The sequence below is a fragment of the Larus michahellis genome, chromosome 7 (genome assembly GCF_964199755.1).
Source record: "Larus michahellis chromosome 7, bLarMic1.1, whole genome shotgun sequence".
In the NCBI taxonomy this organism is placed as follows: Eukaryota; Metazoa; Chordata; class Aves; order Charadriiformes; family Laridae; genus Larus; species Larus michahellis.
Window position 1 is genome coordinate 2,550,688 of NC_133902.1, and position 24,950 is coordinate 2,575,637.

The 24,950-nt window shown below is 58.3% G+C and overlaps 1 protein-coding gene across 1 annotated transcript; it reads left to right on the top strand.

Moving 5' to 3' along the window:
- The first annotated feature begins 5,852 nt into the window (after positions 1-5,852).
- MMP28 (matrix metallopeptidase 28) lies at positions 5,853-24,862 on the top strand. The gene is made up of 8 exons (XM_074593847.1): positions 5,853-5,986; positions 14,337-14,416; positions 15,096-15,259; positions 19,237-19,458; positions 20,114-20,359; positions 20,791-20,940; positions 21,472-21,639; positions 22,759-24,862. Exons 1-8 carry the CDS (start codon positions 5,885-5,887, stop codon positions 23,151-23,153), a joined length of 1,527 nt encoding a protein of 508 aa, XP_074449948.1. The 5' UTR covers positions 5,853-5,884; the 3' UTR covers positions 23,154-24,862.
- The last annotated feature ends 88 nt before the right edge of the window (positions 24,863-24,950 follow it).

The window sequence follows — 24,950 nt, forward strand, 5'->3', positions numbered from 1 at the left end:
TAGAAAAGCTTTGAGTATTTCTCATTTTTAAGATAGCGTGATGATTTGAGCGAAGTGGGCTAGAGGGTGCTCTCGCGTGAAGCTGCGTTGGCAGACCTGAGGGAGTGGTGGCTGCTGGATGGGGTGAAAGGAAAGCGGTGATAAGCAGCTGAGAGCAGAAGGGGATGTGTGGCTGCCTAAGGGTTCTTCCCCAGCACAGCTGCGCTGGCACTTGTCACCCTGCACAGACTTCCTCGGGGCTGCCTGTCTGGTCCCGCGCGTTCCCAGGTGGGGCTCTCACTGCTGCCCTCCCAGGGAAAGGAATGGTGCTTGAAAAAGTTGGTACTTCTAATATTGGGAGTCAACCGTTCTAACTCCTTTTAATGCTGCCTCAGCTTCCAACCCCGCTTTCTCCCTGAGGCTAGGAGCACTCACGTCTTTAAACAGTCGCTGCCCAGCTGGATTAACTAAGTAGAGCGGTATTCAAGCAAGCCACAAAACGGCTGGAGCTGTCACCACCTTCACGGCTTTTCCAGCCCAGCAACGATGCTGAACGCTGCTTTTGTTTCTGTTCTGTTCCGCATCGGGGCAGAACACAACCTGTGTTCTGACATGTTTTTTAAGACAGCGAAGACATCATCTTCACCAGCTGTTTTGTCGTACAGAAAACTCGCAAGTCAGGGAAAGGGTGGGACTGGTTTGATGGCACATGTTTTCAGTTGCTTTTTGGTGTAGAGAGAGTTAAATTATTTTAGAGGGGCCTGGGAAGCGATGTTTTTTGTAAGAGATGTCAGCCCAGATGATGGTTTCGCTGCCATTGCCCTCCAATGGTTTCTGCTAAGTCCTTTAGCACTGCAGTTTTTCTCAGCTGCCACCTAAAGGTCCGAAGGGTAAGCTTTGATGAGGTTAAAAGAAAAATAAAAGGCTTGAAAGAAAAAAAAAAAATCATTAGCTAATATATTAAGAGTTGAACGAATTTTAGCTCTTCCTGGCCTGGTAACATTTGTCGCTAACTTCTTGCAGCATTGTTAGGCGGACTGCTCTCCTGGACACGGGGCCTCGGTCGTGCTAGGAATACTCTTGCTTTTAGTGAGACCGACGGAGCAGGCTGTGGATTTCGGTCAGCACGGCTGGCACTGCGACTAGCTGCTCCTGTTTCTAGGGATTTATTTGTGATGCTGTGCAAATAAAATGCTTTACGCGTGGTTGGCGCTCTTCGTAAGAAGACGGGGTTTTGCCGATAGTAGCGTTGCTGCTTTCTAACAGGTGAGGAGGGTGTCTGCCGACAAGTTGTCTGTTACTTTTAACAGACCAACCAGCTGAATCAAAAATAAAAAGCGCATCTCATGAGTCCTACTTTGAATTTATCTTCTGTCGGAATTTGCTGGGACTTCATATATTAAAACTGCAAACTAAGGAGAGACAGGACTGCGGGTGTATTGGGAGGTGGAAAACCAAGAGGCTCAATCCCAGCAGAGGGAACGGGTTCAAGTTGTCTGAGCTGGGAATGGCAGTGCTCTGCTTCCTTCGTCTCTTTTTATGCTCGATCCTCCAATACATTTTCTAAGCAGCAAGGTTTTAGCTTTGGAAATTGGTCCTGTATGGAATGCTGGTGGTTTATTTATAAAAACACATCTAGCACTTGCCAAGCTCAACAGTGACTTTATGGAGAAAAGCCTACCAGGGGGACGCCAATGTAGAAGAGGCATGTGATCCTTATAGAGCTGAAATGCAACAAAAATAGCTAAACGATTTAAGAGACAGCCAAATAATTTCTGTGCTGGCTCTCTGCAGCCAAACCCACCTCACCCTAAGAAGTCACGCAGCTGAATGAGTTGCTCAAATACCGCCGTCCTAGGGAGAGAGATGGAAGCTGTGACTGAAGCCAACAGCTCGGGTCTTCGGGGGGTTGAGGCCAGGGTTCAGCCAGTGCTGCTTTGCCTAATCTAGAAATGATAATTCCCATTTCCAGGGTAACAAAGAGCTCGTGTGACGTTGCCCCCAGTAAATGATGTTGCTAATGCTGCTGTAGAAACTGCTTGTGAAGCTGTTTTAATAAAACCCAGCTGTCAGGATGCACCCAAAGTTGCTTAAAAGTCCACTTTACGTACTAACATGATGTTGTGTGCTGGGACGCAGGTGACTCTCTGATCCTAAAAAGAGTTATGAGCGGTTTTAGCAGCCGTCGGAGCAAATAACCCGTGAGATTCAGTCAAACTGCTCCAGCAAACGAAGCACAACGTGCCGATGCGTTTCGAGGAGGGCTCAAAAGCTGGATGCAGCCTCTCTTGACCTCACCGACTTCCCGGGAACTCTGCACACAAAAGGTAAAGCCAAGGGAAGCACGTAGGGACTTTTGCACTTTCTTTTTTTTTTTTTCCTAAACGCCCTTGTGGTAAGTCTCTGTTCCTGGCTCCGTTGAAGGCAGGAGACTGGACTAGACAGACTTGTTCAGCGTGTTAAAGGCAGGGGAAGTCCTTTGACTTGTTAAAACTTACTGTTCGCAAATGAAGTGCCCAAGAAAACTGGTTTTAAGCAGAAAACCTTTACCTTGTGACGGCTAAAGCCAGGGCCGACGTGAGCTCCTTGCGCCTTTGTGCAGAACTCGACTCTCGCAGGCTGCCCGGGGGGGAGAGCTGGGCCCGTGACTCTGCCCCTCCGAACTGCAGCGGTCCCGGACCCGGCCGCCGCCTCTGGGCAGCAGGGTCGGTGTTTTCGACACCTCGACGTGTCGCCGCCCCGCCGTCCCCCCCTGCACCCACTGCAACTGCTGTTGAGCGGCAAACATTTGAAGAATGACTCTTCTCCCGAGGCGCTGTCTCGAGTGGGTGAAACGGAACAACTCAAACGTGTTCTTAGTGCGAAGCATTGAAGACTTTCTTTTTTTTTTTTTTTTTTTTCCTTTTAACTGGCGGTTCTCATGCATCACATCCATCCCAGGGTTAGAAACCCGCCCCGGAGGAGTAATGGTGTTGCTATTTGCTTATCAGTTGCGGTAAACACTAAAAGCTGCTCCGAGGAATTTCACGTCGCTGAAGCGCTGTTTCGTTAACGCCGGTTTCCAAACTCCCCTCGGAGCTCACGGGGATTCACCGCCCGTTCCCCTGTCCGTCCCCAACCCCCCCCCCGGCTGTCATAGCGTCCGGTTCGCCGTGATGTTTTCAGGTTAATATGGTATTTAATTAGGAACCCTCTGGGTCCCCGAATTCCAGCTGTGGAGGCATCTTAGGAAAGGGTTTTGAAACCAAGGCAGGTGACTGCATGGAGAGCTTTTGCGTTAAATTTGAGGGAGGTGGGATTTTGCCTAGAAACCCAAGAAATCACGGGTGTTTAGGCAACCAGAGCTTGTATGAATCTATTTATCGTGCTCTCCCGGGAATGTTTTTAGTAAGTATTTGTCAGCTATTTGCCCTAGGCTTAACTTCTCAAGTTCCATTTTTGGGGTAGAAGTTACAAGGTTTCTAACTCTTTCTTCTGCCCCGCTTCTGAGCTGAAAGAGCTGGAAATCTGTTCACCTTTCCACCAGACAGCTTTTCTCTTCCTGATACCGTTCTGATCACAGCAGCTGGATAAACATCTTTGTACCCTGAGCCAGAAGTCTGCTGAGAACCGTGATTTAGCATCTCCTGGGCTGAATAATTCTCTGTCTGAATGCTGAAAACACTAAGGACTAATGCCCGGTCGGAAAGCTGGCTGCTCCGGGGACGCAGGTGCCCTCCCAGACGCTTCCCCGCACCACAATGAGCAGAGGAGGGAGTTTCCTGCTCCTGCTGGAGCCCGGCCAGCCACTTTCTCGTCGCCCCTATTCTTAAGTGGAAGAGCAGATGGATCAGTCGCTTCCTAGATACGAACCAAACACGGATGCGCTCGCAGACGGGGCTGCTCTTGTTTGGAAAGGAAAAGCGTTGGGCTGACCTGCGCGAGGAGCAGCCGGCCCTTGGCGCTCTGCGTTCCCCTCGCGGCATGCCAGCCGCCCACCGTGCTCGCCCAGTCACCGCTCCCTGGCCCAGCCGCCACCTTCCTACACTCTCCCATCCCTTCCTCGTTTCTCCCGTCTCTATTTTTCTCCCCGTGGCCCAGCGGCTTCCTTACTTTGCCATGTTCTTTGCTCTCGCCCTCCCTCCGTGCTCATCCCCGTCCAGCTGAAAGGTGATGTGTTACAGGATCCCCACGGATCTCTTGAAGCTGCGCTCAACAGATGCTCCTGTAACTTCAGATTTTTGGCATGATTCAAAAGAAGAGGAAGAGGCCTGTGAGCTTTAAAATAGGTGTGTGGTTGAAGCTGGCATGAAAACAAAAGCAGATATAAGTCACATCCTATTTTTCCCCCACCCCCCCCTGAACCAAAGCAGAATCAAAACATCCTTTTTGCTTTAGTCAAATTAAAACAAAATAGACAAACAAAACACTGCGGGGAGTAAACAGAGCTGTTAACTTGTCACTGGAAACTGCCCGATCGGGGCCTGTGTGCGAGCTGCAGGAGAGCTGCGGCGCTGACGCGCGTGCGTCGTGCTGCCTTGGGTGGGAAAGAGCCCCTCGTGGCCCATGGGGGACCGAGTCCCAGGCCTAGCAGGGAAATTTAAGGATAAACAGTGCAAAACAGCAACCTGAGTGGGGGGTTATTTTGTAAAGCTTGAGAGCAGGCTGCTATAACGGCTGGGGTTGGTTTTGCTTGCCCAGCCTCCTGCATTGCTGTGCTCTGCGGCTAGTGCTGGCCGCTGTCAGAGAGGGATGCCCTGCGTCCGAGCCCTCATCGGCTCTGCATCCGCGTGGTCTGGACCACGGATGAACCCAGGTTTAGGAAAAACTGGACCTGCTTTCTCCTTCTCTTTCCCCCAGCTTCAAACCGGGCGCAGCCCAAGCCTGGCTGCCATGGCCAGCAGGAGGGTTGTCCCCGCAGCCTGACCTGCCCGTGCCCTGCTCCCCGTCCAGCCCGGAGAGACGGCACCCACAGCGGGACACAGCCCGACACGGCCACCATGCCTGTCCCCATCTGCGACAGGCGGGGCGAGTTAGTAATGGCCGGCAGCCCTGGGAACACCAAGAAGGATCCATCCTCCATGGTGCGTTGGAGTGAGCTGGGTGCAGGGTGAGTCCGTGGGGCAGCTTGTCCAGCCTTTTCCTAAGGCTGGGGGGGGGGGCCTGAAGATCCCAAGGGGAATTTGTCTCAGTGTCACAGTTGTCCCAATGGCACAAACATTGCCCTGAGCTCTTTCCCCTCATTCGCAACCCGTGTGTGGGGGTGCAGGAGAGGGATGTGGAGGGAAGAAGGGGCATGGCCCTGCTGGGGAAGGGGGATGGAGGAGGCACAGGGGGCGATTTCCCCCGTGGAAAATCATCACGGGGCTGGCAAGGGGGATGGAGAAGGCACAGGGGGCGATTTCCCCCGTGGAAAATCATCACGGGGCTGGGGAAGGGGGATGGAGAAGGCACAGGGGGCGATTTCCCCCATGGAAAATCATCACGGGGCTGGCAAGGGGGATGGACAAGGCACAGGGGGCGATTTCCCCCATGGAAAATCATCACGGGGCTGGGCACGGGGGATGGAGAAGGCACAGGGGGCGATTTCCCCCATGGAAAATCATCACGGGGCTGGGGAAGGGGGATGGAGAAGGCACAGGGGGCGATTTCCCCCATGGAAAATCATCACGGGGCTGGGCACGGGGGATGGAGAAGGCACAGGGGGCGATTTCCCCCGTGGAAAATCATCACGGGGGGAGGCCCCGGGGCCCTGCGAGCCGCGGGGGGAGCCGCCGCCGCCGCCGCTCGTCTCCGCCGGCGGAGCCCAGCCCTCGGCCGGGACTGGGGCGGGCCGGGGCCGCCCCCGCGGGGCTGGGACCGGGGCGGGGAGAGTCGAGCCGAGCCCGGCCGGGTCGGCGGCGGCCGGTGCGGAGCGGGGCCGGCGATGGGAGCGCGGGCGGGCGGGGCGCTGCGGGCCGCCCTGGCGCTGGGGCTGCTGGCGGCGGCGCATCCCGCACCGGCCGCTCGGCAGCGCCGGGAGGCGGAGGTAGGACCGGCACCGGGCGCGGGGGGGCTGGGGCGGGGGGGGGGGGCCCGGCAGCTGCCACCCGCCCTCCTGCCGCCGGCTGTCGCGGCGTGTGAGCGCCCCGGGGGGGGCCCTGCCATAGGCGTGGGTGTGCCATGGCGGGGGGGTGTGCCATAGGTGTGCCCGTGCCATAGGTGTGCTCGTCATATAGGTGCCTATGCCGTAGGGGTGGCTGTGTGTGCCATAGGTGTGCTCGTGATATAGGTGCCTATGCCATATGGGTGGCTGTGTGTGCCATAGGGGTGCCCGTGCTATAGGTGTGTGTGTGCCATAGGTGTGCCCATGCCATAGGTGTGCTCATCATATAGGTGCCTATGCCATAGCGGTGGCTGTGTGTGCCATAGGGGTGCGCATGCCATAGGTATGTGTGTGCCATAGGTGCACCCATGCCATAGGTGTGTGTGTGCCATAGGTGCGCCCATGCCATAGGTGTGCTTGTCCTATAGATGCCTACGCCATAGGGGTGGCTGTGTGTGCCATAGGGGTGCCCATAGCAGAGGGGTGCCCGTGCCATAGGTGTGCATGTGCCATGTGGGTGCCCGTGCCATAGTTGTGCCCATGCCATAGGGGTGTGTGTGTGTGCATGCCATAGGTGTGCCCATGCTATAGGGGTGTCTGTGTGTGCCATAGGGGTGCCCATACCAGAGGGGTGCCTGTGCCATAGGTGTGTGTGCACCATAAGTGTGCATATGGGTGCCCATGCCATAGGTGTATGTGTCTGTGCCATAGGTGTGCCTATGCCATAGGTATGCAATTGCTATAGGTGCCCATGTCATAGGGGTGTGGGTGTATGCCATAGGTGTGCCCATGCTATAGGGGTGTCTGTGTGTGCCATAGGGGTGCCCATACCAGAGGGGTGCCTGTGCTATAGGTGTGTGTGCACCATAGGTGTGCATATGGGTGCCCATGCCGTAGGTGTGTCTGTGCCATAGGTGTGCCTATGCCATAGGTATGCAATTGCTATAGGTGCCTGTGTCATAGGGGTGTGGGTGTATGCCATAGGTGTGCCCGTGCTGTGTGTGTGCCCATGCCATAGCTATGCATGTGCTATAGGTGCTAATGCTATGGGGGGGGGGGTGCTATAGGAGTCTATGCCATAGGTGTGTGCATGCCATAGGTGTATGCCCGTGCCATAGGTGTGCCTATGCCATAGGTGCGTGCATGCTACAGGTATGTGCATGCATGCCCGAGGTATGCTCACCCCATAGGTGCGTGCCCGTGGGTGCCTGACACGTGCGCCCACGCTATAGCTGTGTGCCGTGGGTGCCCGAGGTGTGTGCGTGGCGCGGGTGTGCGCCCGTGGATGGAGAGCGAGGGTGAGCCCTGTGTGCCACAGGCGTGTGCGTGCCAGCCGCGGCTTTGTGCCCCTGTGCTGTGTGCCGGAGCTGTGTGCGTGCACGGCCGTGCCCACTGGAGAAGCTGTGGCTGCCCCATCCCTGGAGGGGTTCAAGGCCAGGTTGGACAGGGCTTGGAGCAGCCTGGGCTGGTGGGAGGTGTCCCTGCCCAGGGCAGGGGGGTGGAATGAGATGATCTTTAAGGTCTTTTCCGACTCAAAGCATTCCATGATTCTGTGCTAAGTTTGTGCTTGGAATGCCAAGGTGGATGCCTACACGTGCTGTATGTGGAGACGTGTCCCTACAGGTGATGTACGTCTGTAAATCCACCCTTCCATACGGCTCTGACAGCAATAGAGCTTGCTCTAGGAAACCTTCCCATCTCCCAGCGAATCGGGATGGGACAAAAGGCAGCCTTTCCCCTGCCCTGCCTCTCCCCAGGGCTGTCCCCATCGCCTCTGTTTGGATTTCTTCTGTTTGTCCCCGTATCATTGTCACACCACGCTGCCATCCGTTCCTGTTTGTTTTGGGAGGACGAGGTATGAGATTTGGCTGGTGAACAAAGGTTCGTGTTGGGGATTTTTTTTTTTTTTTTTTTCTTCTTCTTGTTTAGGCATTGATCCAGTGTACGTTTGCACAGATGCTTGGTTTTAAAACCCCAGCAAGTCCTGGTGGATTAATTGGGATTTTTCACGTGCTCTAAGATGAAAAGTGCACGTAAGAGGCTTGTTTTAACGTGGAGGCTTCTTACGCTGGGAGACGCTGTTTTGAAGAGGTGATTTCTACACGTGCTTGTCCCCGTGCGCACAAACCTCAGCCCGGCCCCTCGTGCCAGCTGGAGAAAAATAAACCTGCAAAATTCTTAACGCTCAGAAAATCAATAGCTTCAACTTCGCTTTAGAAAGAAAACCACCCCACTGGGGGCGAGAGCTTTAAAAGGGCCGATCTGACTTTTTATTTCTCGCTGGTGACTTCTGAGAACTTTTTCCCTCGAAGCCCCAGAGCAGGTCCCGGATGGTGGCAGAGCCCAGGCGAGGGGCGCCGGGCAAGGGACTTTCCTGTCGCCCTGCCTCAGTTTCCCCAGTGCGCTGTGCCGCGGGGACTTTGGGGCGATACAATGGAAATTGCAGAGACTGGGGTAAGAAAGCTCGTCTAAATAAACCGGGCAGTTAATTCCGCTTTTAAGAGGAAGCCGAAATTCTCACGCAACATCAAATAGTCCTAGTTACTTGTGGCTTTCAGACCGCTGCCAGGCTTTGCTTCGAAAGCTTTTATTTTATTGCTCTTAAAATAGTCAGAGTTAACAACAATGGGTTGTGTAAACTTAGATGAGAAAGTTAGTTTTCTTAGTCTGAGAAAACGTCCAGTTGTGTTATTTTCCTGGCTTGTGCCCTTCTTTTCGCTGCATTTCTGTCAATCGCTGCTCCGTAAAAAAAAAAAAAGAAGAAAAGGTTGGAATTTAATTCGAAACGTTTGTACCTTAAATTGTCCTATTATCCGCAGGCTCCAGGTAGGAGAAGGTGGGATGGTAGGGAGCACGGAGTCGGGCAGCCGCAGGCTGGTGCACGGTCGTGCCCGAGTCTCCCTCATCCCGGGGGAATTGTGTCAAACGCGTGGCACAGGAGACCTCCCCCCGTGCTGGGAGCGAAGAGCGTGGCCCAGTGCTGCCGGTGCCAAGGACGAAAAGGACAATAAAGTCCCTGGAGCGATTGGCGTGAGAAGTTGCAGGTCTGTTGCGATGGGAAGAAAAATTGGGTAGAAACGTGAGAAAAGCAGGGAATGGAACTGGAGAGCAAGACTAAGGGACCGAGACAGTCTCATTTTGGATTTTTTTTTTAATTTTTTTTTTTTTTCTTATCCTGCTGCCTTTCTCCCTCTCTTACAGTAGCACACGGCCTCTGACTTTTCCCCCCTTGGAAACCAAAGGGCTCACATTTAGCGTAGGCTTTGAGTTCCATTTGTGCTGAGGAACACTCCAGCGCCCGGATAAGCTCCTTTACGGAGCGGGCGGCCAGCTGGGATGCGGGATGCTGAGCCCAGCCCAGCCAGAGCGAGGGTCTCTGGGTACCACCCAGCACGTGGTGGGGCTGGGGGTCTGCTGGGACCCCCACATTTTCCCTCTGATGGAAACAACAGGAAGGAAACCTTCTTCCTGGGAAAAATTCCTGCTGCTCGGCCTCAGCAGGGCAACACAAGGAGTGGGGGAGAGGAGGAGGGATTGCTCAGGTGCCGGTGTAAAACCCCCCGGATCCCAGCTCTGCGTCGCTGCCGATAGCGGGGAGGTGACGGCGGTTCCAGGGCACCCGGCGCTCCCCGGTGTGATGAACAGCCCCATGAGTCACCGCGGCGGGAACGGCTCCGCTTTCTTCCCGGCTCTCCCCCCCGAACAATCCCCCCTTGTTACCGGGAATAATGCCCAGGGCAGCGGGCACGTCGGCCTTCCCGCGGCTCCCATCCTGGCGGAGGGCGAAGACCAAGCGTCTTGTTTCCTTTCTCTCCCTAGACACGAGAGCACGACCAGTCTGCGTGACCAAACTGGTTTGTCAGCTGCGCTGGTATTCGCAGGGGGAAGGTTTGGGCCAAGCCCGGGGTTTTTCCCTATTTTCCCTCCAGTGCTTTGGGTCCCGCTGGGCGGTGCAGCCCATCGCTACCCATCGCTGGGATGCTGGGGCAAAGCTGGTTTCAAAGGCAGGAGCGAATTGCCGTCCTGGCCGACGAGATACTCCTGTATTTAACACAGCAGCGGAGCGATCCGCCGGCCCCGCAGGCAGGTTAACACCAAGCCCAGCGCATTTCATGACGTTTGTTTCCGTAAGTGATGCAATATTTATTGTTCCGGTCCCGGAGCATCCCTCCCGCCCCGGGCGGACGGGGAGGCAGGGAGCTGGCTCCGGTTCAGCGCCCCAGAGATCTGGGTTACGACACCAAGGAGGGGTTTTAATTAGACCCGCTGAGGTCCTGGTCTGCTTCTCAGCTCCGGAAGATCAAGTGTGAAAACTAAAGGAGCTTAAAAAGATGTATTTCCCCAGCTCCACACCTTCAGTGGCAAGTAGGTAATTTGCTGGTAAAGCAGATTTTCAGGAGGGGTGGGTGGGAGAGGAGATTCCTTCAGGACGGCATTAGGCACAGCGGGGCAGCGTCGTGGCAATGAGACGGGGCTTGGGGTTTTAATCGGCCCCCGTCATTAACACACAGAATTAGCTGACGATTCGCTGTCTTTTCAGCAGGAGGACAACCCAGCCCTGTACTTGCTCATCTCCCTTCTTGTGCGCCTCTGTGTGTCTCTCTATATAATATTTATACAGATACTTATACACACACTTAAACAAAAGAGACACAAGGACTCTGCCGAAGGGTTTGTAACTGCCGGCAGGAATGCGGTTTGGGAGAGCGGAAAGAAACGAACGTTTGTAAAGGCCTGGACACCTTCCGAAGGTGTCCCGATGGGCAGGGGGAGCCGCCGCTCCTTCTGCAGCCATAACAAAACGTGCTCCGGGGGGGAAACTGAGGCCGAAAAGCCAGAGCTGTGGCTTTCCCCGTGTCCGTCTCGGCAGGGGAATGATGCGGGATGGAGCCTGGGGCTGCCGGGACAGGGCTGGGGACCCGCCTGGGCTGGCTCCCTGGGCTGCTGTTGTTTTCTGCTTAAAAGCAAAAGACTTTGGAGGGGCAGCTCGCGGCTGGCATCCTCTGCAACCGCAGCACGGAATGCCTGCCCGCCCTCCGGCAGGATGGGATCGCTTCCCTCCGCTGCCGGGGGATGGAGGGCAGGGATGGGGGTTTGTGTCCAGGCGGAGCAGGAGGGACCACAGTCGATGGAGGCCTGACGCGAGGCGTCTCTGATACTTCACCGGTGGAAAGGTGCCTGAAGCTGAGTGCCAGGAGGGGAGGGCGGGCAGGACGGCAGCCTGCTGTCTCCGCGCTCTTGTTATCCCAGTTTCCAGGGAGGGAGGTCTCATTGTACTTGCTGTTGGCCGTTTTCCACCTGGGATGCCTGCGGTCGAGGGCAAGGTGTTTCCTTGGCTTTAGCTCTCCGCAGAGATGATTTCCAGGGTTGTACCCAGCTCCCCGTCGGAGCCCGGAGACGGGAAGGGCCCCTCGGTCTCCCCCAGACCATCCTGCCGTTATCCCTGCTGGCAGCCAGACCTTTCTTCTTCTCCCTCCCTCCTGCGGAGGGGGAGCCGGGCGTATTTCATCTTTATGCTTAGCTCTTGGTTTCCTGCTGTTTTTCTTTTCCCATTGTATGGAAAAGAGCATTTCCCCATCTGGGGCAGGAGGGAGGGGGGGTTTCCCAGCACGGCCAGGCTTTGCATCGCAGCCTCTGGAGAGGTTTGACGGGCTGATGCCAGCTTCCACCCGGCCCCACCAGAGCCTGGCTGGTCTCCGGGGGGTTGTGAAGAGACGGGGCGGGGGGGGTCTGGGGCGTGGGTTTGGGCACAGGACACCATGGCACGGGGCTCTTGGGTTCCCCTGTCACCCTGAAAAGCCCTTGGTGCAGGGGACTGTCTGATAAATACCTTGCACAGTGGAGGCTCAGCGCATCCCTCTCCCCTAGCTCCGTGTTTCCAGGACTAGCATCACCTGGAGCTCACAATAACTATTTCTAGACAATGTCATATAACTTCTCCTGGTGGTTTCGCAGCCTGAGAGCTGCAAGGACCTCAACGCGGGCCAGAAAGTACAGAGAAACTACAGGGAAGCTGCCTCTTTGGTTGGACTTGCAGAGCTCAAGGAGCTGTGGACGGGAATAACAAAGGCAGTGGCCTGTGTACGTTTTGGTGCCGTTTCGGGGCAGCTGCCCTGATAACGGTTGCTTTTTTGCCACGCGCCCTGACTTGTCCAGATGGGGTTTCAAGCATTTCGTGAGGTCACGGTGGGGGAAAAAACATTTTTGTGCTGGAAGAATGGGATTGTTTTAGGTTACAGGAGAGGAAGCAGCTCACAGTGGTTATGGTTTTGGTGCTAAGCAGGAGCAAAATTGCGGTAGAAAAGGTTTAGACTGTGCCATGCTTTCGAGACGCGGGGCTGTGTGTCTGGGTGCTTTGCGGCTGACATTTATCTGCGGCGATGTAACCGCTGGGGATTATCACCCCGCGTCCCTGTGTGTAGCTGGCGATCTTCTGATTATGGAGGAGAACATTATAAAAACAAAACAACTGAGAAAGAGGGCCGGGCACCTTCTCCTCTCCAGACTGCTCTCTCTGGGCTACCAAACCTCCCTGCTCTCCCTCATCCCTGTATCCTCCTTCCCTGTGTGACCACCCTGAGCCGCCGCTGTATTTTGCCTCCTGGGACCCCTGTAAAGGGGGGGTTATCCCCGTACGCCTGGGGAGGTGGCATGTCCAGGCTCTACGGTCCATCCCCGGGCAGAGGACAAGCCGATGTTCTCTCCTGCCGGCGCGGCTCTTACTCACACCTGATTTATCCTGACTCACCGGTCCCGGCCGTGCGGTGTCTGGGTGACCCTGGCCACGCTCGGAGGCTGCAGCCTGATGATGCTACAAGACGCTGCTACCTCCGGCCGAGGTAGGCAGCTGGTAAATGTGTTTGGTGGGAAACACGGCCAAATTTTTTGGCTGTGACTGGGTGGAGAGCGTGTCCTGGCAGGAAACCGTGCCGGTCCTCCCTGCTGCGCTGCAGCCGCAGGGGGATGCTGCAGGTAAAAGGGGTGTAAAGGAGGAGATCACACTCGGGGGCTGGAGGAGATGAGGTCTGGGAAGGGGGTAGGGAGGGCTTGCAAAGGGGCCAGCAACAGGCAGAGAGCACAGGGAAGGTGCCTGCCCTGCCCGCGGGAGGCGTCGGACGCGGAGGGTGACATGTTTGGGGATGACGTGAAGATGACTGTTCTCCGCAAGCGGAGGGTTTGGGCAGGAGGAGGCGAGGGAGAGGCCCTGGCGCGCCCTGGGGCTGCCATACCCAAAGACCATCCCCGCTCCCCACCAGGTGACCGGCAAAGCGCAGCCGGCTGGGTGCTGCCGTGGGACGTGCTGGGCGACCGAGTCACCCTCTGGAGGCGGACGCTCCGGAGTAGCATCGAGTGCAGGTTGACACCAGCCCCCTTCTTCTCCCTGCCCTGAGACGAACGAGGAGGGAAGAGGCTTTAAAAGCCCAAGTTTTTCCAGCGGGCAGCTCTCCCGGGGCAGTCCATGGCATTCCTGGGGCTCAGCCCACCTCTCCTTTGGGATGCGGGAAACGGAGCAGCCGCTTTCACTTTTTATTCCTCGTGACTTGAAGTCCGAGTCTCCTGCGCTAACAGGATGCTGGGCGGCTTGTTTGTCTCCTGCAGACATCCCCGGCGGCGGGGAAGGCGGGTGTGGAGCATTCCTGCCACCGTGGCTATTAACTTCTCCGAAAGCTCAGGGCGCAGGCTGCGCAGAGGGAAGCCCTTTATTTTCTTTAACGTGCACTTTGTGCGTTGGAGCAAGTTCAGAGCGACAATCTCTGTCCATGCAAATGGCCGATAAGAAGAAGAATGGTTTGGCAGGGCAGATTGCCCCCGGAGTGTCTCCGTTTTGCAGCAGCACATCCTGCGTGGGGATGGGGAGAGGCTGCAGCCTGACCCCGGCTCACCCCTCCCTACCCCTGTCCGCCGCATTTTAGCTTTTATTTTAATCATTGCGTGGAGCCGAGGTGATTAGAGCTGCGGGTTTGGTAGCCTCTGGCTGCGGATGACCTGGCAGCAGGGTTTTTTTGATCTGTTGATAGCAGTGTTTCCTCCATCATGTCATGGCCAAAACCCCAAGAGCCATCAAAAAGGATGGGGAGGAGACACACACAAACCCGTGTGAGCGCGGGAGGTGCGGCTGCTTGGGGCGCAGAGATCTCGCGAAAAAAATAACCGAGCATTTCTGCACAGCCCCGGGGTTTCCAGTACTGTTTCCCATTGCACCTCCTTCTTTTTCCCCCCGTCTCCCAAGCACCATGTGCGCAACCCCCTGCCCGTGCTCTGAGCTGTGCCTCTCCCATGTCTCTTCTTGCAGCTATTCCTGGAGAAATATGGCTACTTCGGCGAGCGGGGGGCCGGCACGCACAGCCCCGCCGAGTTCACGGAGGCGGTGAGGTACGAGCCTTCGATTTAAAACCACGGCAGAAATGCAGCAGCTCCGGCTGCGTGGGAGCTGCTGGTGCTCGGGGGGGGGGTGTCTTTTTGCAGCCGGGGGCTCTCTCTCTCTCGCACGGTCCGATGATAAAGCACAACCGGTCCTTTTCGGAAACGCCGGTCCATACCCAGCTCCCGCAGCTGGATGCTGGCTGCTGGCAGCCCAGCGCCGCGCTGCGCTGCTTTATTTGCCTTTTATGGCCCGGTGCTCCCCTTACAATAATATCTGCGGCGAGGCCGAGGTTGGGGAGGGCTGGGAGACGTCTGGGGGCCAAGCTGACAGCCCCCCCTCAGACTTCTCCTGATGAGATCGCATTGGCTCCGGGAGCATCCCTGGCCTGACCCTGGGCAAAGTCAAGTGCAAAGTCAAACATCTGGGGTTAAAAACTGGAAAAAGCGTTTATTTTTTTTTTGGCTCCCCTGTCTACTTTTGGCCTGCGAGGAGCTGGCTCACCAGTCAGATGTGGTGGCAGAGGTAAATCCTTGCTTTATCGCCGGGATGCATTCCCAATGGCGGGACGTGACGCTCGCTGGGTGAAAACCCTGGCTCGGGTCAAACACCCGGCACAAACGTGACCGAAATCCCTGCGGCGAGGGGTCGTCTGCGTGTGCGTGCTTGACATCTCCCTTCCTTTTCCAGGGATTTCCAGCGGGTGACCCACCTCCCGCTCAGCGGGGTCTTGGATGCCCCCACGCTCCATCAGATGGCCCTGCCGCGGTGCGGCACGGGGGACGGGGAGCGCCGCGCTGCCGGGGCACACCGGGAATCCGCCGCCCGGCGCCGCAGGCGCACCACGCAGCACGGTGAGCGATGACGTTTGGGTTTCTGGGGTGCTGGGAGTCCCACTCTTCCGTCCTGCCTCCTGGAGATGCTGCCGTGGATGGGAGGTGCAGCCCCACCGGCACAGCACCCATCCCAGGACCCCCCCTGGCTTTGCATCGCTTTATTTTTAAACCTCTTTATTTTTAAACCTCTTTATTTTTAAACCTCTTTATTTTTAGTCGTTCTGTATGGCTTGATGTCAGCAACGATTAGAGAGATGCAACTCCCACTCCTGGGGAAATGCAGCTCTCCGGGGTGGTTTTACTGCTGTCGAGGGAGCTGGGACATGTCCCCAGGAGCAATCTGGTCACTGTGGCCCCGGGCACAGCCGCGGTGGCACCATCCAGAGGGCAGGGGCTGGCACGCAGCGAGGTTCTGCTGAGTTTTGAGGGTCTAACGTGTGTTAGTCACCCAGCAGGAACCACAAAACCTGCTGGTGCTGGGCTGCCTGACCACAGGGAGTTGTTTCACCCACATTAAAAGGTTTAAGTCAGCTCCCAGCAGCTTCTCTTGCTCTTGTGTATCCAGGATTGGGCCTCTCGTCTCATGAGCTGCCTCCTGGGCTTGGGGACGAGTAACTGGATTCCTAGAGAGCAAGAGGGCTGGGACCAGCTGCGCTTAGGACATGGGAAAAATGAAGAGGAGATTAAGAAAGGGCTCTGTGCCGTGTCAGGCTGTCTCTGCATCTGGCAGGGCTGGCGATGGATGGCCCCAGGAGACAGCCCCGTCGTCCTCCTCCAGCCTCTGGCTTTCCTTCCGAAACCCTGACGTGTAGCAACGTCCCTGCAGGCACCATCCCGGGCAGAGGGTCTGCTGTGCCCCGGGCAGCCGGGCCACGAGGCAGAGCCGGGAAGGGCATGCAGCCGGAGATGGGCGAACAGAAGCAGCCTGTGCCCTGCAGCTCATGGGGGCTCCTTTTTGGGGACCGTGGCCCAGGGGTGGGTGGCAAGAGACACCCAGTAGCTTTGAGCCCAGGCGGGGAAGGGCTCCGTGCTGTGATGGTTATTGCCCCAGTGGTCTGGCGCCAGCGGATCCCCCGTGGCAGCCAGCGGGAATGGGAGCGATGCTGTATCGGTGCCGGCAGGGGGGAGGGGAGGGAGGGGGTGCCCGCACGGCCGGCGGCACCGGGCAGGAAGGCTGGAGGCTTTGTGCTAAGTTGGCTGTTTATCCTCCTTGGAGCAGGAAGCCGCTGCAGCTGAGCCAGCAAAGTGCTTTGTTATCCACCCTTCTCCCGGCAGGATCTTCGAGAGGCAGCCGCCGTGTCCGTCGTCCCACCAGCTTCGGGCAACGCTCGCAGCCTGGTGTATGGGAAAAGCCAACCCCAGTCGAGCTTTGGCTCCCGAGCGGGTTAGCCCGGCAGCGGTGGCCAGCGCGGGGCTGGGGAGGGCGTCCGTCTGTCCCACTGCTCCCGCGCTCGGTCCCAGCCCAGCGGTGGAGGTTGTGTCCCTGCGCGGGATGGGGTCCGGTGCGTCCGCCCCACTCTGCACCTCAAACAAAACCTCCCCTCGGCAGTCGAAACCCGAGGCTTTCTGCTCTCTGGGAAGGTTTGGAGACAGGTCCCATTTGCCTCTGGAAAGGGACTGGGTTTGGAAATCAGGGTCTGCAGTGGAGGGTGCCGGGAAGAGGCCTTTCTAGCTGCCTTGCTGGGCTTTACCAGGCACCAGAGCTGGCCGGGAGCTCTGCTGACGAGCAGGTCCTTGGCCAGACAGCGTGTCGGGCAGCGGTATCCTGGATTTCCCCTCAGGAAACTTCCAGCCTGCGATTGTCCTGGGCTCAACGGCTGCGTGTGGCACCCAGCCCTCCTCTTCCCAAAAGCCAGTTGCCTTTGCCTCACCCAGCCCTGCCCGCTGGTGCCATCCATCCTCCTCTGGTGGGGGATGCTCTGGCCGGAGCCTCCTGCCCCAGCCCGCTGGTGCCATCCATCCTTCTCCACTGGGAGATGCTCTGCCTGGACCCCTCTGCCCGCTGGTGCCGTCTGTCCTCTATGGGAGATGCTCTGCCTCCATGGAGGGAAGGGCTGGATGCTGGGGCTTACCAGCGCCGTGTCCCATTGGAGTTGGCGGCTGTTGTTGCACTGAGAGCAGGGGGGGACGGTTCTTCCCCCAGGAGGGTGCCCAGCTGGCCCAGAGCCTCCCCTGCCGTGGGCTGCTCAGAAACCGGGGGGAAGGAAGCAGAGCTGATGGGGCTTGTCCCCATGGCTGGTGGGATGGGATGGGATGGGATGGGATGGGATGGGATGGGATGGGATGGGATGGGATGGGATGGGATGGGATGGGATGGGATGGGATGGGATGTCTGCCAGCTTTGCTGAGGGACTTGGCTCAGACCCATGGCTGTGAGCCCCGGCGTGCTGCCGGCTCCGTTCCCCCTGTTTCCCCGCACATCTGGAGCAGGTCTGTGGCTGCTCCCACGCCTCGGCACCGGCTCTGGCACCCGCTTCTTCCCACTGTGGCCCCGTGGCTTCTCTCCTGGTCCTGATTGCCCCCATCCACATGTAATCGCCGGGCCCCGGGGTCCCCGCAGCTGCCGAGGGCGCTGGAGGAGGTGGCGGGGGGGGAGCTGTGATGCTGCCCGGGGGATGCAGGAACATTCATCTTTGCTTTGTGGGGTGCTTAGGGGGATCTCATCATTGTCACCATCTCCCCCGGTGGCACCGGGGCTGTGTCCCCCCCAAAAGGACAGAGCTTTTAAGGAAGCCATGGGCAGTAAGATCCGTGGTGAATGAAAAATGAGGCTTTTAAAACGAATGGTGAGCAGTGGTTTGTCCCCACTGGGGTATCCCCATCTGGGCTTCCAGGCAAGAACTTCTGCGGGTAGAAATGGTCAGGATGCCCTTAAAAATGGTGACAATACAGCCCCGGCCACTGGGGAGCTGCTCTCCTTTTCCTTGTGTTTGCCGAGTTCAAATTACCTGTACAGGGGGAAAAAGAAAAGATCCTCTAAAAATCCCAAAGGCGGCTGGGACTCGGGGAGGGAGTTCCTGGGAGGCAGGGAGGACCCCCGTCTCACCAGGGGAGCTTTGGGTGCTGGGGAACCCCAGCCCCACACACACCCCCTGGTTTCGGTGTCCCTGCAGCTTCTGGGCTCGGTGCAGAGGGTGCGGAGGCACCGCGGGGACCGACTGCGGGGACCGACCGCAGGGACCGACCACAGGGACCGACCGCGGGGCTCTGCTGAAGCTCCCCCTGGTAGAAACAGGCACTTTCCCCTCCCTCCCGTGCTCGCCGGCCAGCTGGATGGAGCCCTGGACATCCGTGGGGTCTCTGGGCATGTGATGGAGATCAGTGTCGTGGTGGTCGGTGCCGTTCCTTCCTGGTGATGTGTTTCAAACCCCCTGAGGATCGGCTCTTTTTTCCCCTCTGGCTGATGCCCAGCTCTTGGCAAATCCGCCTTATCCAGCTTGCAATCCCACACCCCCAGCCCCGCAGTCCCGTCGATGCCCCCAAGGCGCTGTTGAGAGCCCTTCCCACTCCTTTTGCCTTTGGGCCACTTGTTCTCAGAGGTGGCTTTGCTTTCACTCCCTGAAAGCCAGTCCTTAGGCTGCATCTTCTGGGCGTGAAGCTGGCATCAGGCAGGACACCCGCAGGTCAGGGACCCGTGCTGGATTTGGCCCTGGAAAGCATGACAAGGCAAGGGGGGGGTTGTTCAAATTGGGTGCCCCAGCTTCTCTTCTCCTCAAACAGGTTTTGGCCCCTCTCTTAGGGTTTGGCTGCAGCTCCAGCACTGGGAATCTCTGGGGTGGGATCGGGTGGTGGCACCTTCAGAGGGATTTCACGGGTCCTGCTGCCAAGGCAGGGTGCTGAGGCTGTTCATGGGACGCCCAGGTGGGCTTTCAGCTTCAGCTTGGGAAAGCCGTGGCTTTTCCCAGCCCCAGGAAGCTTTCCTCCACCCAAGCGGCCTCCAGGTGGAAGAAGATGTCCAGGTCCCCATCGTCATGCTGAGCTTGCCCCTTTTGCAGGCGGGAGGTGGTACAAGCGGCACCTGACCTACCGGGTGGTGAACTGGCCCTCCTACCTGCCGCAGCATGAGGTGCGCCTGGCTGTGAAAGCTGCCTTCCAGCTCTGGAGCAACGTGTCCTCGCTGGTGTTTTGGGAGGCGCGGGATGGCCCGGCCGACATCCGCCTGACCTTCTTCCACGGGGACCACAACGATGGACTCAACAACGCCTTCGATGGACCAGGTGCTGGTCACTTCCCCCTCGTAAGCTGCTCTTTTACAACGTGGGCTCTTCCCCGGCAGGGAGGAGGGCTGGAGCGGCGATGGGCTGGGAGTGATGGAGGCTCTGTCCCAGCAGTCCTCCTTACTGAGGACACCTCCCAGTTTGCACCAGTTTGCTTTCTGGTTGTGGTTTCCCACTCCCAATTCTGCAGCTGGGGTCTGCCAGCGGGGCGGGTGAGATGCTTGTTGTAGGATCTTGCTGATGGCCTTCGAGGAGCCCTCCGCACCCTGACGGCATCCTCCAAACCTGAGCTCTTTCCTTCCAGCTGAGCCTTTCTGCACACTGCTATCAGACACGCTCGGGCCTTCTCCTTAAACCTTTACCCAGCACGGGTCACTGCAGTGGGACCAAGTCCCCACCTTGAGCCCGGGGCAAGAAACCAAACTCATAAACCACAGAGCAAATAAAACCCCCTCGTGCTTGGGAGCAGAAGACAACCGGTCTGGGTCCTATCTGCTGTGGGAAGCTGCTGTTATTTCTCGGGAGACCTCCTAAAGAGCTAAAATTGATGCATATTTAAGCAAACCGGAGCTGTGTGTGCCCCCCACCTCACCCCTCGGCTTGCAGCTGAGGTCCTCTCCTGCCCCATAGTCCATGATGGCTCTCGTGTCCCCAGGAGGTGCCCTGGCTCACGCCTTCTTCCCCCGGCGCGGAGAAGCCCACTTCGACAGCGCCGAGCGCTGGTCCCTGCACAGCGGCAAAGGGCGCAACCTCTTCGTCGTGGTGGCACACGAGGTCGGCCACACGCTGGGGCTGGAGCACTCCCCCGTCAAGAGCGCCCTGATGTCTCCCTACTACAAGAAGCTCAGCAAGGATTTCGTCCTCAGCTGGGATGACATCTTGGCCGTCCAGAATTTGTACGGTGAGCCTGGCTTCCCCGAGCACCCCTGCGTTCCGCCGGGGCTGTTCCCTGGGATGGAGAGCGAGGAGCGGGGATGGGAGCACGTCCCTGCAAGGGGAGAGGGCTACATGCAAGGGGCGTGGTGGGGATGGGCCCCATACCTGTGTGGCTGGGGGGGAAGATGCAGTAGGGCATGTGGGTTGGGTACCAGGTCCTCCAGGGCAGGGAAAGTTGCCCGCTTGTTTGCAACCAGGGAAATACTGGTGCATGTGCTTTGGGGGTGCCAAGTGGTCTTTGCCACCACCTTATAGAGGGGGACAGGAACCAGACAGTGGGACAAGGAGTGTTTGGAGCCCTGGGACACATCCCCAGCCCCGTGCTCGCACAGTGCTCTGGGGAAGGCTGTTTCCCTGCCCCTTCTCCACAACTCACCGCTCCTTGCTCCATCCCAGGGAAGCCCTTAAAGGGCTTGGCCATCCAACTCCCAGGAAAGGTCTTCACTCACTTCCAGGACTGGAGCGTGGACCTTTACGGTGGGGACCGGCAGCGGAGGAGCCTCAGCGCCTATTACTGCCACTCCTTCTTCGATGCCATAACCACTGGTGGGTGTTTTTTGGTGTAACCCTCTCCCAAAACACATACCCTGACCCCTTGCCCACCGCTGCAGCAGCCTGTCTCTGCTCTGATAACCTTCAGCCGTGGGAAAGGTGGATTTGGCTGGTCCGCAGCCCCATGTGTGCTTGTTGCTGAGGCTGGTGGCATCACTGACGCACATCGGTGCTGCGGAGTGGAGCATCTTGAGGACGCGGCGAGGGCTTGATGTGTTGGGAGACTGGCAAAGACCCTAAAACTTGGGCTGTGGCAAGGCTCATTCGCTGCAGGAGCTCAACCATGAAAGACAAGCCTTGAGAGGGAGCTGTGGTCAGCTTTTATCCTCTCCAGGCTGGAGTGGAGGCAATGAATTATGAAAGCAGAGGGGGTGGCTGGAAGGCAGAAGGGAGCGTCCAAAACCTGAGCATCCCCGAAGCACCGCAGGCCTGCAGGGGGAGGAGAGGGGATCCGGGGAGCCGTGGCTGGGAGGTGGGATGAGGTTTCTCACCCGGGACCCCCTCATGCTTCTCTCTGCCCCGCAGACGCGGATCACAACCTCTACATCTTCAAGGGCAACCACTACTGGCTGGTGCCAGCCAGCGGCAACGCCAGCGAGCCGCAGCCCCTGCAGCCGCGCTGGCCCGGCCTTCCCCCCGGCATCGACGCCTGCGCCTGGTCCCAGCTCAGCGGCAAGTTCTACTTCTTCAAAGGTAGGTGAGGCACGGGCAGGAGAGCTGCCCTCGGGGCTGCCGCCGCTCCTGCCTGTGGTCTGGCTGTGTCCGGGTCCGGCTGGAGCACCTTCTCCTGTCCCCTGCCGCTGGTGCCATCCCCGCTGGGGCATTGCTGGGTCCCGGGTGTGCAGAAACCCGCAGGAGCCCTGGGCTACCATGGACTAACCGTATGGCGTATCGCCCCGGCAGCCTGCCGTCACCCCCTCGTGCCTCAGTTTCCCCGTTCAGGGGAGCAGGGCTCACCTGCATTTGAAAATAAAACTAGACGCGTCAAACTCTTTGGGGTCTTGAGGAGAAAACGGTCCCCGAAGACGCGTGGCCGGGGGGGAGCTGGGACGAGTGCGGTGGTTTCATGGTACACGTGGTTCCCCGCGCCGTGCCGGGGGTTGAACTTCCACAGGGAGCTGAAATGCCATCCCCCAAGCTGCCCGGTGACACGCCGCGGCCAGATGGGCAGAGGAAGGTCAAACCAGGCAGCCCGGCTCCCAGGGTCAGCCCCAGCTTTTAATGGAAACCAGTTGCCGGCTCGTGAGAAAGGGGGCTTTGTTGCTGCGGCTGGGTGAGAGCCAAAAGCCCCTCTCCCTCCCCAGCCCTCGGCCGCTCCCTCCCTCCCCGCGGCTGGGTCAGGCCGCGGCTTGCAAGGAGAAAGGGGCTTTTGTCTGCCTGCTTCGCGGGGACAGGGCTCTGCGGGGACAGGGCTCTGCGGGGACAGCCGAGTTGCTGCTGGCGCAGCGCTGGTCTCGGTTGCCCCAGCCCTGGAGGGGTCTGGGTCCATCTGTCCCTCTCGCCGTGCAGGAACAGGGGAGAGGTTGGCAAGGAAGCAGCATGGGCTAGCGGATGGCGTGGTGGCCTTGCTGTGTCCCGGGTGGTCCCTTTCCATGCCTTCAAGCCCCTGAGCTACTGTGCCTCAGTTTCCCCCCCAGCCCAGTCCATAGACAGGCCCTGTGGTGCTGCTGGTTGCGTCACCAGTGGGATGTCACAGCACGCGTGTCTCAGGCTGCAAAGCTGTCCCCGTGGCTGAGTCCACATCTCCTGGCGCTGGTCCTGCCGTGGACCCCGTTGGGGTGGTCTCTAACCCCTCTCCCCGTCTCTTCCCAGGTGGGCGCTGCTGGCGCTACACGGGCTCCACCTTGGAGGCAGGTTTCCCCCAGAAATGCAGCGCCCGCGGCCTCCCGCGGCACCCCGACACCGCGCTCTACTTCCAGCAGCTGCGGCGCCTGGTCCTCTTCAAAGGGCCCAAGTACTTCGTGGTGAGCGAGGAGACCCTCGGCGTGGAGCCCTACTACCCGCGCAGCCTGCGGGACTGGGAGGGTTTGCCCCCCGGCACGGCGGGCGCCCTCACCCACCGCGACGGCTTCGTCTACTTCTTTCGGGATGACCAGTACTGGAAATTCGACCGGGCGAAGCTGCAAGTGGTGGCCACCGGCAAATGGGCCACCCAGCTGCCTTGGATGGGCTGCTGGGATGCAAACGGTGGGCAGGTCCTCTTCTAGCAGAGCGGGCTGGGACGAAATGGGGGTGGGCTGAACCCCACCTCGCTCGCCGCTGCCCAGATCCGCTTTTAATTGACTCTGGATTCCTGCCTGGGGACAGTTCAGCAGGGACCAGCAGGTCGGGGCTGCCTGCGGGTGACCGGAGCCGTGGCTCGGTGGAGCGATGCCCCGGCGCAGCAGGGATGCGGGACGGGGCAACCATCAGCCCAGGCACCATCTGCGGCGGCCAGGTGGGCTGGAAGCTTTGGGAGACAATATTTTTTTTGAAAAAAAGACCACAAAAAACGGTATAAGCCATGGAGACTGCAAACACACCCGTTTCTGTTAATGTTCCGGATATCCTTAACGCTTTTTTTTGTTTCAAACTGGGGCTGGGGTTTGTTGATACTTTTTAGCTGTTTTCCCGCGGTCAGGTGGAGAAGTGCCCCACCGTGGCTTGGTTTGGGGCTGGGGTGGTTTTAAAGTAGAGACTGAGAATGTTTCCTGGTTAAAACAAACAAAAAAAGAGACGTTTGGACAAAACCAGGGGTCCGCGTTGAGCTTTGCCCCCGCTCCTGCCTCCTCCCCTCCCGGGGATGGCGGGTCGGCACCTCGGGGAGGAGCCCATCCCCTGCGGGTGCTTTGCGGGGCTGCGGTCGCATCCCGGCTCTCTGCCGAGGCGCCGGCTGGAGACACCAACACCGTGGGATTTTGGGGGAGAAAGCAGAGGGTTTGGGTGTAGGAGCCTCTTTGGGGTGAAGGGAGGAGGGAAGAACAGCTGAGCTGCCGACCGTGTCGCCGTGGGATGGTGCTGTGCAGCTCGAGGGCAGCAGGAGCACGGCAGCTTGGCTTTCTGATGGCTTTGGGATGGCTGGGTGGCTTCTCCGGTGTCTAATAAGGGTTGTGCTCACCCGGCAGCTTCCTTGTGTGCAGAGAAAGTGTCTGTCCTCTGCTCTGTGGCAGGATCAACCTATTTTTGAGTCCTGTGGCCCTCTGCCACCCTTGGGTGAACCGGGTTGAAGAATTACTGGGGGAGGAGGGGGGTGAAGAGCGGGTGAGCAGGACAGATGGACGTGTCCGTGCATGCAGGCTCACGAGGACAGCTCGGCTGCATATTCCTCATTCCTTTCCCAAAGCCGGCTCCCCACCTCGAAACGCCGCTGGCTCCTGTGCACCGAGTCACCGGTCGCGTCTGCGAAGGGCCGTCGTTTCCCGCTGCCCGTGGGGCAGCGCTGGGGCTCCGAGGCCTGAAGGCAGCGGCAGCAAACGCCAGCTCTCGGTGACGACCAGGACAGGGCCCGGGTTTCTTAAAATGTCCTTACGTTTGAGAGATTTGGGGGATTTTTTCACCACGCTGGGGGGGCTGTACGCGTGTGGGCTGCTGCTTCGCTGGTGGTTCTCCCGGGACTCAGACCCAGGACTGCTTCGGGTCGGTGGCTTTGGCACTGGGCTGCGGCTGGTCCTGCCGTGCCGGGGTCCCGTGCCGAGAGCCGGCACGAGCGGGTCTGTCCGTTTTCCATAATATTTGTGAACGAGCCCTTCCTGCGCCCACGCGGACACGGGGAACTTCATCTGCTCGTGGCTTCAAATCTCAGGGGCTTTTCAGTGTTACCAAAGAGTTACAGGGCCACCTCATTTTGATTTTTGAACGGAATGATAATAAGGCGACGTCGCTTCCAGGGAGTCCCAAGGGCTTGGAGACCTGTTGGCAAATAAAACGAACCTCTGGATATGCGGCGTTGGGATTTCTGCTTGTTTTCGTGTTACACTTTTGTATTATTATTATTTTAAAGCCAGTCTCCTGTTTCCTGAAAGGGC

What these genes read in the sequence shown, in the direction of transcription:
- MMP28 (XM_074593847.1), top strand. Translation starts at nt 5,885, where the DNA reads ATGGGAGCGCGGGCGGGCGGGGCGCTGCGGGCCGCCCTGGCGCTGGGG. An exon ending in GGCCGTCCAGAATTTGTACG is followed by an intron (nt 20,360 to 20,790) that starts GTGAGCCTGGCT and finishes GCTCCATCCCAG; the next exon opens with GGAAGCCCTTAAAGGGCTTG. An exon ending in CTTCGATGCCATAACCACTG is followed by an intron (nt 20,941 to 21,471) that starts GTGGGTGTTTTT and finishes TCTGCCCCGCAG; the next exon opens with ACGCGGATCACAACCTCTAC.